Source organism: Musa acuminata, chromosome BXJ1-7, assembly GCF_036884655.1.
Source record: "Musa acuminata AAA Group cultivar baxijiao chromosome BXJ1-7, Cavendish_Baxijiao_AAA, whole genome shotgun sequence".
NCBI lineage: Eukaryota > Viridiplantae > Streptophyta > Magnoliopsida > Zingiberales > Musaceae > Musa > Musa acuminata.
The window spans coordinates 36806394-36824668 of NC_088333.1; the positions used below are offsets into that span (position 1 = coordinate 36806394).

At 33.4% G+C, this 18275-nt stretch overlaps 1 protein-coding gene across 1 annotated transcript; it reads left to right on the top strand.

Annotated features, from left to right (window-relative positions):
• Window positions 1-381: 381 nt before the first annotated feature.
• On the top strand, window positions 382-3064 carry LOC135586232 (alpha-humulene synthase-like). Its single transcript, XM_065193709.1, has 5 exons — window positions 382-1142; window positions 1326-1544; window positions 1720-1855; window positions 2056-2304; window positions 2771-3064. Exons 1-5 carry the CDS (start codon window positions 808-810, stop codon window positions 3062-3064), a joined length of 1233 nt encoding a protein of 410 aa, XP_065049781.1. The 5' UTR covers window positions 382-807.
• The last annotated feature ends 15211 nt before the right edge of the window (window positions 3065-18275 follow it).

Consider the following 18275-nt stretch of genomic DNA (forward strand, 5'->3'; position numbering starts at 1 on the left):
CCATCACAGTTAGTCATGGACCACCATATGGACCACCATATGGACCACCACGAGGAAATAGAGAGTATGTGTATGTTTTTATGAGTATGTGTATGCATGTGTACATGCGCATATATATATATATATATATATATATATATTCATTGATGAGGTGTGATGCAAGGATGAAATAGAGAGCTGAAGAGCTGAGGGGGCAAGTAAAGAGCATGTTCAATCATACTACTTGGATTGGATTATCACTTTCAATCATAATATATATATATATATATATATATATATATATATATATATATATATATATATATATTCATGGATGATGAAGAGGTGTGATGCAAGGATGAAATAGAGAGCTGAAGAGCTGAGGGGGCAAGTAAAGAGCATGTTCAATGATACTAATGATCGGCTGCAAACCATGGTCCTGATTGATTCAATCCAGCTTCTTGGATTGGATTATCACTTTCAAAAGGGAATAAGCGAAGCATTAAGTCAAATCCATGATGCTGATATTGACAACACGGACGTTGTCAAATAAAGCAGTATTTGTATGTGTGATCCAAAACAATACGATCTTCTTTAATCATCTTTTCTTTAATTCACTCAGACGTTGGCTGTGCCAAAAATATTTTCTCCGGTAAAATAGACATAAAAATCACACACAAAAGTCATTGTATTGATTATCACGTAATCACTTAAAACGGTAAATTAATTTTGATAATATGGCTTTATGTGTTTTCCCCTCAGAACAAAAAAATCTTATGTATTTCTGTAGATGTTTTTAACAAGTTCAAAGATGAGGGAGGGAGTTTCATGTCTACCTTGGGGAGTGACGTGAAAGGACTGTTAAGCTTGTACAACGCAGCCTATCTTGGGACTCATGGGGAGATCATTCTTGATGAAGCCATCTCTTTTACGAGGAATAGCCTAGTGTCTGCATTAGCTGATCTTAAACCACCATTAACAACGCAAGTGTCTCTTGACCTCGAGACACCTCTCTGTAGGAGAATTAGAAGGCTCTTGGCAAGAGATTACATATCTATATACCAAGAGGACGCCACACGAGATGATGCCATCCTGGAGCTTGCAAAGTTGGACTTCAATTTGCTGCAATCTCTTCATCGCGAGGAACTTAAGAACATCACCATGTAAGCTCTTCCTCACTTTTGAATTCCCTGGAGCTATATTTCTTCTGGATTTTTATAAAGAAAGAACAATACAATCATGTTGCTAATGTAAACAAGTGAAGGCTAATTGCTGAGCTTGGTTCCTTCTCCCATCAAACTTTTAATTGATATGTAATGCCATTTTGATTTGTAAACGACTTGAAGGTGGTGGAATGATTTAGTCTCCTCAAAAAATCTCAGTTTTGCTCGAGATCGATTGGTGGAATGCTATTTCTGGATCCTGGCAATATACTTCGAACCCTATTATTCTCGTGCACGAGTGATAACGACCAAGGTGATTGCCCATATTTCAATTTTGGTCGACATATATGATGTCTATAGCACATTGGAGGAGAGTCAACGACTAACTGAGGCAATTCAAAGGTCCGTAAATCTTATATCGATGGATAGATTACCTTTTACTATCATGGCTTAATAGATGATAACAAATGGTGCCACTGATAATATCACATAATAGTTTTAGTCATTGTGTATAGCAAAATAACATGTATGTTTATGTTTTATTTTTCTAAAGATGGTGAAACTAATACATATGCAGGTGGGATGCGAAGGTTGTTCATCAATTACCAGAGTATATGAAGGATTATTATCTAAAGCTAATCCACACCTTTAAAGAGTTTGAAGATTTATTGGCTTCCGGTGAAAAATATCGCATAACCTATCTGAAGGAAGCTGTGAGTGATGAGATTATAAGGTTCTTCTTATTTTCACTTTTATTAATTAGCATTACATAAGCAATAAATGAATCCACTATTGGCCAATACAAAGAATAAGCATTTCAGATGCGACAGTATTGAACTTAGATTGTCCCATTTGTAGACGCTACTCATGCATTACAAATATTAAGGAATGGTTTTGTTTTACTTGGGTACAGATGAAAGATTTATCTGAAGCTTATTTTGAGGAATCCAAATGGAGAGATCAACATTACATACCAACTTTGGAAGAACATCTACATGTTTCCCTCATAAGTTCAGCATATCCTATGCTCGAATGTGCCTCTTTCGTTGGAATGGGAGAAATAGCAACTAAGGAGGCATTTCAATGGATTACTAGTTTCCCAAAGATTGTCCAAGCTTCTGCAATAATTTGTCGTATCATGAATGACATTACTTCACATGAGGTATGGTCATAATATAATCTCCTGTGTTTTATATCATATAAACATTTTTTATAGTAAATTTTGCACTGATTTCCGTCGTAGTAGAAATATGATAACACAGAAAAAAGAAAAAGAAAATAACATACATTCTCCAATTAGATGAAATGGACTATAATTGAGGTTTAATAGGTAATCTCCAAAGTTGTCTTCAATATTCCTTCTATTTATCTCCTCAAAAGCATTTCTTGTGTCACTCAATTGCATTATCAAAGTTTTGATGATTTTATATTATGAAATCTAGTACAAACAAAAAAACTCCCTTTCGTAAGCTTCCACATCTGTAGATTCCCAAATTCCTTTTATCTACACCTTATTATTGATAATAGTCTATCAATTTGTTTTAATATAATGAACATGTAAATCCTGAAAGGATCCCTTAGAATTCAGTTTATAGATCATTAATCCTCTTTTTTCATGAAATTTACAGTTGGAACAAACTAGGGAACATGTTGCCTCCACAGTCCAATGCTACATGAAAGAATATGGAACAAATGTGCATGTGGCATGTAAGAAGCTCCAAGTTCTAGTTGACGATGCATGGAAGGATATAAACGAAGAGTGCCTCAATCAAACTGCATTCCCTGTTGCTTTACTTCAAAGGATTGTTAATTTTTCACGAATGATTGAGAATTTATATAAGTATATCGATGGATACACCATCTCCTCTACGAAGACGAAAGAATATGTCTCTTTGTTACTTGTACATCCTGTTCCACTTTGATTGTATGACGATGCTTGCTTCTTCTATGAATCCTTTATTCTGAAATATATGTAAGCCTTTGTAAATGAATGTGTATTGTACTATACTGGCTTCTTCTATGAATCCTTTATTCTGTAACATATGTAAGCCTTTGTAAATAAGCGTGTATTATACTATGCTGCTTCTTCTATGAATCCTTTATTGTGAAATATATTTAAGCCTTTGTAAATGAACGTGTATTGTACTAGCCCTGGGAAGCTCAAGCCAGTATTATCTATGGAAAACAGAAATCTTTGTTTAACAGTAGTTCAAAGCAATTTGCAAGTTGCTGGTATGTGTTACAAAATTATATTAGCTATTTGCAATTTTCACTCTTTTCAGTCTTGCCAACTTTAGAAAGGCTATTGAAGCTGCTATGCTAAATAGAGTGTAGGGATGGTGAGGTTGGGTTTTGTAGATGCCTACATCAGATATCAAGATAATTGTTAGTTAAGTTTGGGATGATTACAATTCGGAAACATATATATTCAAGCTACATTTTGGATAAGTTAGTGATATCATATGTTGGACATAATTCATGCACCATGCTATCAGAAGATTTTGCCTTGTCATTAGAGAGAACAAATTCTACTATCTTATGAAAAATCTTTTAAACAGAACAAGCAATGGGGTTGAAAACAAGATCATTCGTAGCCCTCCATATTCACCAAAGACCAATATCATTTAGAACCCACAAGGTTTGACCATCAGAATTGGGACACTGCACCCCCTCATTAAAAATTGAATATCTAGTTAAGATTTAAAGAGTTGCCATAATTTAATAGGAAAGACGCACAGAAAGAAGTGATTAATGGTTTCTGCTTTAGATTGACAAAAGGGACAAGTAGTAGCATTACTGCACACTCTTAGTTGAGACGATCAATCCGACAATGAGAGGTGGCGGTGCAAAAGTTTCCAACAAAAAAATTTAACCCGAGGCAACACGGGAAGCTTCCACAAACAATACAACTAGTCCACGTTAGGATCAACCATCCCAACTGAGAAGCAAGAAAATGATAGGCAGACTTAGCAGAACAAACCCTCTTATTATCTAGCTTCTAAAACTAAAAATTATCATGTGATATATAGATTAACAATGACATTAGAACCACCAAAGATCTATCACTAGCATCTATATTGCTGATGTTAGTTTGGCAAGTCCCATAGTCCCACATCAGGAAAATCAGGCTTGTTATCTCCTATTGGAACCATAAATAAGAGCTTGGGCTTTGAAGTAAGAAGCACCACAAGAAAAACCTAAGTGTTTGCTTTGGTTTAAGTCCACGCTCAGTTAAATAGTTTGAGCTTATAGTTTGGATTTTTCTTGTTTAGTATTTTCGGGTGTTTTATGGCCTAGGAATATCTTCATAAGGTATTTGTAATTGTCCCTCTTTTATAGTAGTGATGTAGGTCTATTGACCGAACCACATATATTTGGTATTATGGTGTTCTTGACTCTCTTTTATATTTCTGTTTTATTGTCTTTTTTGGTTGCCAAATTAGCTTGTGGTAAATATCCTGAAGTCAGCTCTAATAAACTGGTATCAGAGTTTGGTTTCGGGATCTTTTGGCAACGATAATAATAACAAAGATCGTTGTCGAGAAATTCAATAGAAATGCCAACTTCGGCATATGACAACTCAAGATGGAGGTCATTCTGATTCAAGAGGGAGTTGATTTGACACTACAGGGAGTTGAGAACATTCCAGATGATACATCAAAGGAAGATCTTGCGGTAATGGATAAGAAGGCCCGATCAAGCATCATTCTAAATCTCTCTGACGAGGTTTTACGGGAGATAGCTACGGAGACTACGACTAAGAGCATGTGGGACAAGCTTAAAGCCTTGTATATAAAGAGGACAGTGGAGAATCATCTTTACTTGAAGCAGAGTTTGTATATGCTTCGGATGACTGAAGGTACATCTATACTCTCATATCCTGATAAATTTGATTCATTGGTTGTGAATTTGGAGAATATAGATGCAAAAATTGATGATGAGGATAAGGCCCTATTACTTTTGTGTTCTCTTCCCCAATCTTTTAAGCATTTCTGTGATACTTTGATTTATGGAAAAGAAATAGTTTTGTATCAAGAAATTAGATCTGTATTAAAATCTAAGGAGCAGATAGACAGGGATATCACTGGGGAAAGTAGAGAGAATCAGGCTGAGAGTTTGGTTGTTAGGGGTAGAATGTATAAAAGAGAATTTGACAGTAGTAGATCTAAATCTAGATCTAAATCCAGACAGAGAAATTTGGAATGCAGATATTGTCATAAAATGGGGCACATTAAAGCTGATTGTTTTAAATTAAAAAATAAATTAAAGCAAAAAAGGAAAATTTGTTGAGAAAACTACTGAGTCCGCTGAAGCTAGTGTAGCATTTGATGAGAATGTTGAAAATATTTTCTTTGCTACTGATGACAGGACGATGTCTAAAAATGAATGGATTTTAGATTCAGGTTTTTCTTATCACATGTGTCCCAATAGGGATTTGTTTTCCACATATGAATCTTGTAACGGTGGAATTGTTTTGATGGGCAATAATATCGCATGTGATGTTGTTGGTAAAGGAACAATCCGAATTAAAATGCATGATGATATTGTGAGGACGCTTACTAATGTTAGACATATTCCTGATTTGAAAAAGAATCTTATCTCTTTATGCACCCTAGAGGCTCTTGGGTGTAAATACACAGCTAAAGGTGGAGTTATGAAAGTTTTTAGAAGTGCCCTTGTTGTTATGAAAGCTTGTAGGTCTGGTAGCCTGTATATTTTGCAGGGAACTACTGTCACAGGTTCAGTTGCAGTCTCATCATCATCATTGTCTGATTCTGACATCACCAAATTATGGCATATGCGTTTGGGTCATATGAGTGAAAAAGGTTTGAGCATTTTAAGTAAAAGGGGTCTACTTTGTGGATAGAGTATTGGGCCACTGGATTTTTGTGAACACTACATTTTTGGAAAGCAAAAAAGAGTCAGCTTCAATTCTCCGATAGTTCACAAAATAAAAGGTACTCTTGACTATATTCATTCAGACCTTTGGGGTCTAGCTCATGTTCAGTCTAAGGGTGGTGCCAGGTATATATTGACTTTCATTGACGATTATTCCAAGAAAGTTTGGGTTTATTTTTTGAAGTATAAAAATTATATTTTTTTAACCTTTAAGCAATGGAAGGCTTTGATTGAGAACCAAATAGGTAAATAGATTAAGCGGCTTCGAACAGATAATGGCATGGAATTTTGTGAAAGTGACTTTGATAAATTATGCAAAAATGAAGGAATTGTTCGACATCGCACTGTTAGGATGATGCCTTAGCAAAATGGTGTGGCCGAACATATAAACAGAACACTCTTGGAGAGAGCAAGGTGTATGATCTCAAATGCAGGGTTAACAAAGGACTTTTGGGCAGAGGCGATTAATATGGCTTGTTACGTTGTCAACCGCGCTCCTTCTGCAGCACTTAATTTTAAAACTCCGGAGGAAGTTTGATCAGGTATTCCTGCTGATTATTCTGATTTTAAAATTTTTGGGTGTCTAGCATACATGCATGTAAATGAAGGAAAATTAGAGCCTCGAGCTAAAAAATATATTTTCCTTGGGTATGCTTCTGGGGTGAAAGGATACATATTATGGTGTTCTAATCCCAAATCCCCAAAATTTGAGAGATGTTACTTTTGATGAATTATCTATGTTATCTTCCAAAGAGGAATCTACTAGTTGTACAAATGATAGTGCGCAGAAGCAGGTGGAGCTTGAGATTGGTAGTTCTGATTCTTTTCAGTCGAACTATTCTACCCAAAGAATGCTAGTAGATGGTCCCGAGTCTACTAACGCAGTTGATCCAGAGGAAGAGCAATATTCCATAGCCAAGGATAGACCACGGAGAAATATTCGACCACCACAAAGATATGCAAATTTAGTTGCATATGCTTTGTCTGTTGCAGAAGAAACAAGTGAAGTTGGTGAGCCTACTACCTACTCAGATGTAGTTTCTTGTGATAATTCCGCTAAGTGGTTGATTGCGATGAATGAAGAAATTGAGTCTCTCTATCATAATAGAACTTGAGATCTTGTGAAGCCGTCTTCGGGTAAGAAAATTGTTGGATGCAAATGGGATACTATTGCTGAGGGAAAGGTCCTTGTTCAGAAAATTCATACGAAGGACAATCCATTTGATATGCTTACGAAGCCTCTTCCGATTTACAAGTTCAAGCAGTACTTGGACTTGGTTAGTGTTCATTATTGATGATTGCTCGTTGGGGCTTTTATGAAGAAGGTGAAGCAAGTTTTGTGGGGACATGCCAAGGTGGAGATTTGTTAGTTTGGCAAGTCTCATAGGCCCACATCCGGAAAATCAGGCTTGCTATCTCCTATTGGAACTATAAATAAGGGCCTGGGCTTTGATGTCAGAGGCACCACAAGAAGCACCACAAGAAAAACCTAAGTGTTTGCTTTGGATTTAAGTCCACACTCAGTTAAATAGTTTGGGCTTATAGTTTAGGTTTTTTTTGTTTAGTATTTTCGGATGTTTTATGGCTTAGGAACATCTTCCTAAGGCATTTATAATTGTCCCTCTTTTATAGTAATGATTTACTCCTCCTTCGTCCGTGGATGTAAGTCTATTGACCGAACCACGTATATCTAGTGTTCTGGTGTTTTTATCTCTCCTTTTATATTTCTGCTTTATTATCTTTATTGGGTTGTCAAATTACCTTGTGATAAATATCCTGAGGTCAGTTCTAAAAGCTGAAAGCATGCTTGAATGGACTACCAGAATCTAAAATATAGTTATCTTTGAAAACATCAATAATAGAAATATCACCAACAAATTTAGTGAACTCTCCTCTTAAACGTTCAAGAGCGAGAAGAAACAAACCCGATTCCAGCTTTGCGATAAATCACAGCATATTTAGTTCCAACCATTTTATCTCATATACTATCAATGATCGAAAGATATTAGTCTCTGTTGAGCTTCAAGTGTATATTTCATAAGAAAGGTTATCAGTCCCAATTCCTAGTATATCTAGAAAGAATATTCCTATCCCAATCCCATGATAGAATGTGCATACCCTTGGAAGAACCACAATCGACCCAGAAAGTATCTAGGATTGCTAATAATGTTGTTCCAAATCACTCATGTTGTGCTATGTGATTGGGGTAATATTTGTTCCAATACATACTCAGACATATGACAGCCCAGCCCAGGTTAAACCCATTATAAAAAGCTCTTCATATCAAATCGAAGTCAATGACTATTCATTAAGATTGCTCCATACTTTAGGTAAATGACTTGAGTGTCGGGATCAGTGCGAGAAATCCATCCAACCTCAACCTATGTACAGATTGATTACAGAGCATGCATCTGAGTCCACATTAGGACTTGAGGAGCATCCAAGTCTCTTCGTCAACCAACTTAGACCTTTGAAGTGCCCACTGTTACTGCCACAGGCGACGCCGGATTTGTGCCAGTCTCATCAAATGGACCATGGCATCACAATTTGGATTTGTTGCCAATGAGTCACTCAAACCAAATTTGGAACAATTGATATGGCAGATAAAAAACATGAATAATAGAGAGCGACACAAGAGGCAATAAAACACAAAAAGACCTGCACATTTGGAATCCTTACGGCTCTTCATATCTTATGTCGATGGCGCCCATGCATGGAAACCAATTGGCATTTGTAACGCTTACGTCTCTTCATATCTTTTGTAACATGCGTCTCCTTTACAACATCAATGCCACCATGATCAAAGATTATAGACCGAGGCAACAAAACACAAAAAGACCTGCTACATTTTTTATCCTTACGTCTCTTCATATCTTACGTCGATGATGGAAACCAATTGGCATTTGTAACGCTAACGTTTCTCCATATCTTTTGTCGGTGACTATGGAAACCAAATTGACACATTTGTAATCCTTGCGTCGCTTCCCTATCACCACGAAGTTGATATTCATTTTGTTAGAACAGATACAGCCGATTAGTATGACTGTGAGCCGACTTCAGTCCAATTCGTATGTTGGCTAATCTTGGTGTCCCATGTACAATTAATCACTTTGAAAGAGAGAGAGAGAGAGAGAGAGAGAGAGAGAGAGAGAGAGAGAGAGAGAGTTGGAATGAGAAAGGGAAGGAGAGAGAAGTGTCAAAAAGACACATACAACTTCTCAATAACAAAGCCAAATATATTTCTTTCAATATTCTGATCATATATAAACAAAAAAATGTTGTCTAAGTCCAATATTATTTAGCTCGACTTTCTAGCAAAATATTTTATAGTCCTATAAAATTATTATATTATAATACACATGATACAAGTGGCCTATGTTTTAGTTACATTTCTAAATCGCTGTCATAATTTGTATTTATAATGTTATTATGATTCGTTTTTCTACTACAGATTCGACGACGTGTCCAATGAGTCACACTCAGCTATGTGGAGCTGATCCAGCTGATGTGGATATAGATTAATTGAATTATGCAAGCAATGTGGATGATGGGATGGTTTATGATATTTTTATTTTTTTATATAGAAATTAGATTGATGTGATCACGAGAGAAAGGAGACTAGATTGATGTGATTGGATACTATCCTTCTTGACAATCTCAACACGTCTCCAACCAATCCAAAGGACAATAATACAATAAATCACTTTCAATTAATACAATCATAGAAAAAATTAATGATGGGGAAGTAATATAATTGTTTTGCTTTGTAGTACCGAATATTAGATTGATGCCATTATAGAGTAAAAAAAACCAAAATCATAGTCTTTTATGTATGAGATTTAAATTAAATGAGATGTGTAGTAAATAAAATTTTAATTAATTCTTGTTATGTTTTCTAAAATGGTATTAAAGTAAAATGGTTAATATATTTTCGATACTTGTTAATCATATTCCGATTTGATCATATTACCATTCTATGGCCAAAATATATGTTTGGCTATAGAATATCTTAGACTATATTGCTTCTGCTATGTTTCTATGAGTATGCGCACGTGAGTATGGGCATGCACGTCTACATGCGCATATTCGTGCGTATGTCTATGTGTATGCAAGCATGGGTTTATGTAACAATATATAACATGTGTTCCAAGTTACTATGAAGAAGAGTCCTTTGTATTTTTGGATATGATAATATAAAAAATCTATTAGCATTTTTTACAAAAAAAAAAAAGCATTTTGTATTTTGGAACCTAAACGACTAATCTTGGTGCTCTTCGTACAATTAATCACTTTAAGGGAGAGTTGGAATGGAAAAGGGAAGGAGAGAGACGTACAACTTTTCATATATAAACAAAAAATGTTTTCTAAGTCTAATTTTGTTTAACTCGACTTTGAAGAACAATATTTTATAGTGCTATGAAATTATTATATTATTTTTTAATTCATCCCTATATAATACACATGATACAATTGGCTCATGCTTTAGTTATATTTCTAAATTGATACGATAAATTGTATTTGTAACGTTATTATGGTTTGTTTTTCTACGACAAGATCGGCCAACACGTTCGATGGATCACATTCAACTATATAGATCTGATCCAACCGACATCGACATAGATTAAATGAATCATGCAGGCAATGTGGATGATGGAAAGGTTTTTATTTATTTTCTTCTACAGAAATTAGATTGATGTGATCGGACATACATTCTCATTCCAGATAAAGGTATCTAGATCCAATTGACTACTATCTTTCTTGTGGGAGCTTTTTAATAAACAGATTAAGGTTAGATAAACTTCATTTGATCGAATCTAGTGATGAATAGAGACAGGTTTGTAACTATTCCTCGTTGTATTTGAAGGATATGGCAACCTTGACAATCTCAATCCATTATCCAACGAATCCAAAGGATAAAGTACAATGAATCACTCTCTGATATCGTGTAGATCTAGATAATCCAGCTAATGCAATCATAGAAATAATTACTGACATATTATTGTTGTTCTTTATAGTACAAATATTAGACTGATGCCATTAGACAACCTTTCTTTTGGAGTCAAACAGAACTGAAATCATAATCTTTATATATGAGGTTTAAATTAAGTGGGACGGGTAGTAAGTAAAATTTTATATTAGCACTTGTTATATTTTTTAACAAGTAAAAATTTTATGAATATATTATATAAGAAAACTATAAAAAATTATAATTTATAGTTTTTAATTCTGTATGGCACCCTAAATTAGACCAGTCAATCCTCCTATTTAAATGGATAGTTCTCAAAATTAAATTAAATATCAGCCCAATTAGACCAATCTAAATTAAAATTAACTAAAGTTAAAAATTAATCAAAATTTGATTTTTTTTCTAAATTTGATCAAAATGAGATTGATCAAATCTACTTTTAGTCAATTAGTTAAAATATGGTCAAAATCAAATTTGATTAAAGAAGGTCAAATTAGTCAATTTTATAATTTAGGACATAAGTCAAAAATATTTTATTCGAAAGACAAAACTATAATTTTTTAGAATATGTAGTGAAAATATCTAATTTTTAAAGGGCAAAGCTGTTAAGGTTGAAATTAAAAGAATTTATAAAGGTAAAACTGTAATTTTAATGGATGAAACCATAATTGCTCAAGGCATGTGGCCACCGTAATGCATGGCATGTCCATCGCCCGTAGCTATTGCGGTGCACGACCGTCCATCACCTACACACTGTCAGTCTAGATTCCCTTCACGATGCCCATGTGCATGGTCATTCGCTCTTTACCGACAGCCAACACTTTTCGACGATGCAATATAGTCGTTGCTTGCCAATCATCATTCACAACCAATCCCTCATCAATTTTCCTTTTCCTCGTGCACGACTATCTCACTACATGAGACTCATTGGCCGCATATGTCCGTGTTGACGGATGCCTATAATCTCGTCTTTTCCTCTCTTCCTATCCTTCATAGTACCACTATGAGTTATGAAATATAGACTAAGAGAGATTAAAAATAGATCTATAATCTCGATTTCTGATAGTTTATCCGTATAATGGTAAGTTCTCTCTCGGTTTAAAGGGAGGAGGTGTGTGAGACAAAGAGAACCTCTTTCTTTCTATCTCTTCATCATCACACAACAAGTGTTCTCTACTTTGATTGGTTCTTTTGTTTCCATAGCAAACTTGCCTTCTTCAAAATCAAAGATATTGTTGCCTCACACTTTATGTTTGCCAATGATGTTTTGCTTGTATTTTTGTTCAACTCTAATTCTTATACCAATATTATTTTAAATCATCAACTCTAATATGGGGGACTTAAGTCCTAGTGTTGAGAATTGATTCATAGGTAATTATCTAGGTAGTTATCATGTTTTAGGTAGTTCTAGTTATGTTCTAGGTAGTTCTACCTAAGTGCCCCATGATCTAAAAAGTTATTATCATGGGGGTAATTCCTACACCTAATTTAATCATAGGTGAGATAGTTATCATTAGGTCTCATAAATAGCATCATCGTTCATGAAGCAAAAGTGTGTGCACTTGGGAATATTTTGTAAGTATTCTTAGTCTTACCTCTAGGTAATGCAACTTTGGTTTTCTTGATTGAATACATTCTCTTTTAATTGCATCATAGTATTCTTTTTTTATTATTTTTTTGCTCCTTCGTCCCCAACATTTGTAATATCAAAACTAAGTTCAATCTAAACTAGGTATTATGACTTTCAATAGCAATTCTATATCTTAACCTCTTATTCCCCTCTTTTTCGGACAAATGCTATAAATTTTGGTATATCAAGACGAAGACTTTATTTAAGTCTCAAGATCTTTGGGAATAGATAATGGATATGCAAATCCAGATGAAGAAACTAGGTTGAGGGAGAATAAAAAGAAAGACTTAAAGACATTATTCTTCATTCAATAAGTTATACATGAGACAATATTCTCAAGAATTGTAGTAGCTACATCCTCGAGGTAAATTTGGTTGATACTTCAAAATGAATTTCAAGATAGGTGATTGTGGTAAAACTTTAATCCCTTTATTATGAGTTTAAATTTTATTTATGAAAAGCAATGAATCAGTATTATATTTTCTTTCTTGAGTGATTGAAATTGCTAATCAAATGCAATCTTATATTGAACATCTTCATGATCATATAATTATTGCAAAAGTTTTGAGAAGTTTAACTCCAAAATTTGATCATGTTATTATTGTAATTTAGGAGTTAAAAGAATTATTTACCATTTCATTTGATGAACTAATGAGTTTCTTGTAAGAACACGAAGTAAAATTAAACAAGTCACTTGAAAAAAATAAAGAAAAACATTTCAGGGGGGTCTTCTACTTCAAAAGAAGAGACAAAAAAATCAATAGGAAGAGGATGTGGCAGAGGAGGATTTCTTGGTATAGGAAATAGAAGAGGAAGTAGAAGAGAACACTTTGTTAGGCATGATAAATAAAAACAATTATTATTATAAAAAGTTTGGTCACAAGAAGTTAATTGTTGGTAAAGAGAAAACAAAAAAAGCTATATGGAAGAAAATGAAGAAAATAATAAGTTGTTTATGATAAATTCATAAATTAATAATATCTCAAATGATATTTGATTTGTGAATAGTAGATATTTTAATCATATGTCAGACATAAGATCAATGTTTAGAGCTATTGATAAAACTCACAAGTTGAAAGTTAGACTTGGAGATAACAAACAAATCCAAGTGGAAAGGAAATGAATAATTGAAGTGACAATAAGTCAAAGGAAGATAAAATACCTTGATAATATATTTTTTTCTCTAATTTATCACATAACTTGTTGAGTGCTGGACAATTGATAGATGACAGATATTCAATTATATTTGATGATGATTTATGAATTATTAAAGTTAAAAAATCTGGTTTGATTATAGTAAATACTTGTATGATATAAAACAAGATATTTACACTTAATATTTCAAATATTGAAATGAATGCTCTTATTACAACTCAAAAAAATAAGTCTAATTTGTGGCATTTAAGATATGGACACATTAACATTAAGGGTTTAAGATTATTAAATAAAAAAATAATTTTTGGATTGTCTAAAGTTAATACACTTGATATATATGAATGATGCATTTATGATAAATAAAGTAAGAAACCATTTCCTATTGAAAAAGCATGGAGAGCATCTATTTATCTTGAATTAATTCATGCTGATTTATGTGGATTTATGAATATAAAATTATTTGGTAAAAGTCAATATTTTTTATTGTTTATATATGATTATAGCCACATGATTTAGGTATATTTTCTGAAATTAAAATATAAAATATTTGATAATTTTTAAAAATTCAAGACATTTATAGAAAGACAAAGTAGTATATGTATAAAGATACTTTATATAGATAGATGTGGTGAATTTTTATCATGAGTTTATTTTTTTTGAAAAAAATGATATTTTAAGGAATTTATAGCACCATATATATTTAGAACAAAATGGTGTAACTGAACATAAGAATCGAACTACCATGGAAATGGTAATAAGTTTGCTTAAAAGAAAGCATCTTCTGAATTAGTTTTAGGTAGAAGTAGTTGCAATAATAATTTATTTATTAAATATTTCACCAACAAAGATTATTATGAATCGAACTACTTTTGAGGCTTGCTATGGTATGAAGCTAAGTATAAGCCATCTAAGAATTTTTAGTTGTATTGCTTATGCATTAGCAAATTCACAAAACCATCATAAGCTTGATGAAAAATTTTAAAAATACATCTTAATTGATTATTCCTTACAATAAAATATATATCAATTGTATAATCCTATTAGTGGCAAAGTTATTATTAATAAAAATATTGTGTTTGATGATATGGCAAGTTGAAATTGGGAGACCAATAAAGGTTAAAAATAAATTCAAACTCCAACAAAACTAGACACTCCATATAATCAAGTGACAAATCTTGCTCCAATAAGTTTATCATTAGCCTCACCCAATAACAATTCAAATTGATCAAATGATTCCTTAGATGAAACCTCTCAAGGAAAATTCATATCATTCATAGAAATTTATGATTCAATGTTTGTTTTGTTTATTTCATATTCTATAAGTTTTGAGGAAGTAATTGAAAAGGGGAATGACGAAAGGCAATGAAGGAAAAAATTAAGTCAATTAAAAAGAATGCTATTGAATTAAAATAGGTGTTCAAAACAAAGTAGAATCTAGATGGAAATATCTAAAAGTATAAGGCTTTGCTTATAGCAAAAGGATATTCGCAGCAATAAGCTATTAATTTTGATGATATTCCAATTGCTAGATTTGAAACCATGAGAATTGTCTTGGATTTAGTTGCTTACTTGAGTTGACCTATTTATTAATTTGATATAAAATCTATGTTTTAAAATGAAGATTTATAAGAAAATATTTTTGTTACTCAACCCAAAGGTTTTTTAGTTAAAGGATATGAAGAAAAGATGTATAAGCTAAAGAAAACATTTTATGGGCTTAAACAAGCTCCAAGGGCATTGTACAATAAAATTGATTATTATTTTTATCAAAATTAATTTAAGAGGAGGAATAATGAACCTACTCTTTGTCTAAAGAAGGAAGGTAAATATAATATTCTCATATTTTTCCTTTATGTTAATAATATTATATATATATATATAGGTTCATCTAACTCTTTTATGGTAGAATTTAAAAAATACATGATATATAAGTTTGAAATGTCAAATCTAGGTCTATTGTACTATTTTCTTAGGTTGAAGGTGAAGCAAGGATCAAATAAATTTTTTATTTCACTAAGAAAATATATAATAGTTCTATTCAAAAAGTCTAACATGATTAATTAAAAGTTACAATAACACCCATGCATATAAATGAGAAATTAAAACTTAAATATAGTACATATTTAATAAATGTAAGATACTACATAAGTTTGTTGGTTGTTTGATTTATTTAACTCATACTCGACCAGATATTACATTTTCTATTGATGTAGTATCTAGGTTTATGCATAATCTAAGCAAACATCATCTCGGAGCTATTAAACAATTCTACGTTATATTGCTAAAATTATACATTATGACATTTGGTATTATCATAATTTTAAATATAAATTATTTGGTTTCATTGATAATAATTAGGTAGGAGCTCTGGATGAAAAACAGAATACTTTAGGCAATATTTTTAGCCTCAGATCATGAGCCATATCTTGGAGTTCAAAGAAGCAAGTAACAACTACACTATCATCATCAGAAGCAGAATATGTAGCTGCAACATCAGTAATTTATTAAGCAATATGGATTAGTAGACTTCTTAGAGAACTTCATCAAGAATAAGAAGATGTAACTAAAATATTTTGTGACAATAAAGCCATAATTGCAATAACGAAAAATCCAACCTTTCATGGAAGAATAAAGCATATAAAGATTATCATTTCATCCGGGATTTTGTATCAAGTAGAATCATAATAGTGAAGTATTGTAACACAAATAAACAAGTTGCAGATATTCTCACCGTCACTTATATTTCAGAAGTATGTTTATTTCATGTCTCAAATCAGTGTATGTTATTATGAATCAAGGGAGAGTGTTGAGAATTGATTCATAGGTAGTTATCTCAGTAGTTGTCATATTTTAAATAGTTCTGACTATGTTCTAAATAGTTCTACCTAAGTGGTCCATAATCTAAAAAGTTATTATGATGAGGATAGTTCCTACACCTAACTTAATTATGGGTGAGATGATAAAGTGAAATAAGTTGAATCTTAGATTTTGATGATGAAATCAATTGGTGAATTAATGATCTAATCCATGTGTTGAGATAAGTGATGCAGGACTAACTACGATCGTGAGAAAGGAAAAATGATTAAAGAAGAATCAAGTTGGGTCGGAGTTAATGATCGGGCATCGGGCCGGATGAATCGGGAGATACACCGAAGGATTGGATGATGTAGTGAATGCTCGTCGGAAGTTCGTTGGGAGTTCGCCGGAAGTTCACCGAAAATTCGACTGAACAATTGACGTGCTAGACAAATTAGGTTGCTTGTATTTTAATTGTTTTAGTCTTAACTATGATAGTTAGAACTTAAAATTAAGTTAGTTTTGGGAGAAATCCTACTAACTTAAATAGGGGCCAATTGGGCCCTTAAAAGGGTTGAATTGGGTCGATTGGATAGCCCATTCAGCCACTTGGAGCCATGTTAGGTGGTAGCACCGCCCAGACTAGACAGTGGTACCGCTTGAGGCTCAGCTTCTTAGGTGATCTAGGCAGTAGTGCCGCCAAAAGTTAATACTGTTAGGCGGTGGTACTGCCTTATCAAGCGATAGTACCGTTAGAGCCCGATCTCCAAGGCTCTATCAGGTAGTCGTACCACCTAGTGTCAGTCTGCAGGTGGTGGTACTACCCAATAATGATGGTGGTACTACTAGTACCTCGGAAACCCGGGATGAGATACTTTTTGGATCTATTTTTGAAGCCATTGGGGCCTATAAATACCCAACTCCTTTCTGCATGAAAACGTTGAATCATAAATTTTTATGATAAAACCAATTGATAAAGTTATAATCTAATATGTGTTTTGAGTGACGTAGGACTAGCTTCGATTAGGGAGAGATAATTTGATTAAAGCAGAAAGAATCAAGTTGGGCCGGAATGGAACATGTCAGAAGATTAGATGTCGGACCGGAGGAAGGTCGACGTGTCAGTAGAAGGCCTCGTGCCATGAGTTCGGGTATCGGGCTAGAAGGATTGGACAATGTGCTAAAGAGATCGGGTGTTGCGAGGTCAATATGCTGATTGGGCAATATGTCGCAAGAGAGGATGATGTGCCGAAGGTTCGGACGAAGCGTCATATGAACTAATAGGAAGCTCAAGCCAATATTATCTATGGAAAACAGAAATCCTTGCTTAACAGTAGTTCAAAGCAATTTGTAAGTTGCTGGGATACTGCTCACTCTATTGGGTCTTTCATTTTTAAGTATGTTTATCGTGGAGACAATAAGATTATTAATTGGCTGGTTAATGTTGCTTGATCAAATAAAGTCAGTGTTAGTTGGAAGAATGCTTTTCCATCATAGTTCTCCTGTCTTTTAAGCTATGATATTTCAGAAACTCCTTGTATTTGGCTGATGAAGCAATAAATTTGTTTTTTCTTTTTGTAAAACACAATTTGCATGCTGCTGGTTAATTCTTGCGGCTTACCTAAATGATAATTACTCTGTGTAACAACTTGTAGGCCTACTGCTTGCCAACTTGAGAAAGGCTTTT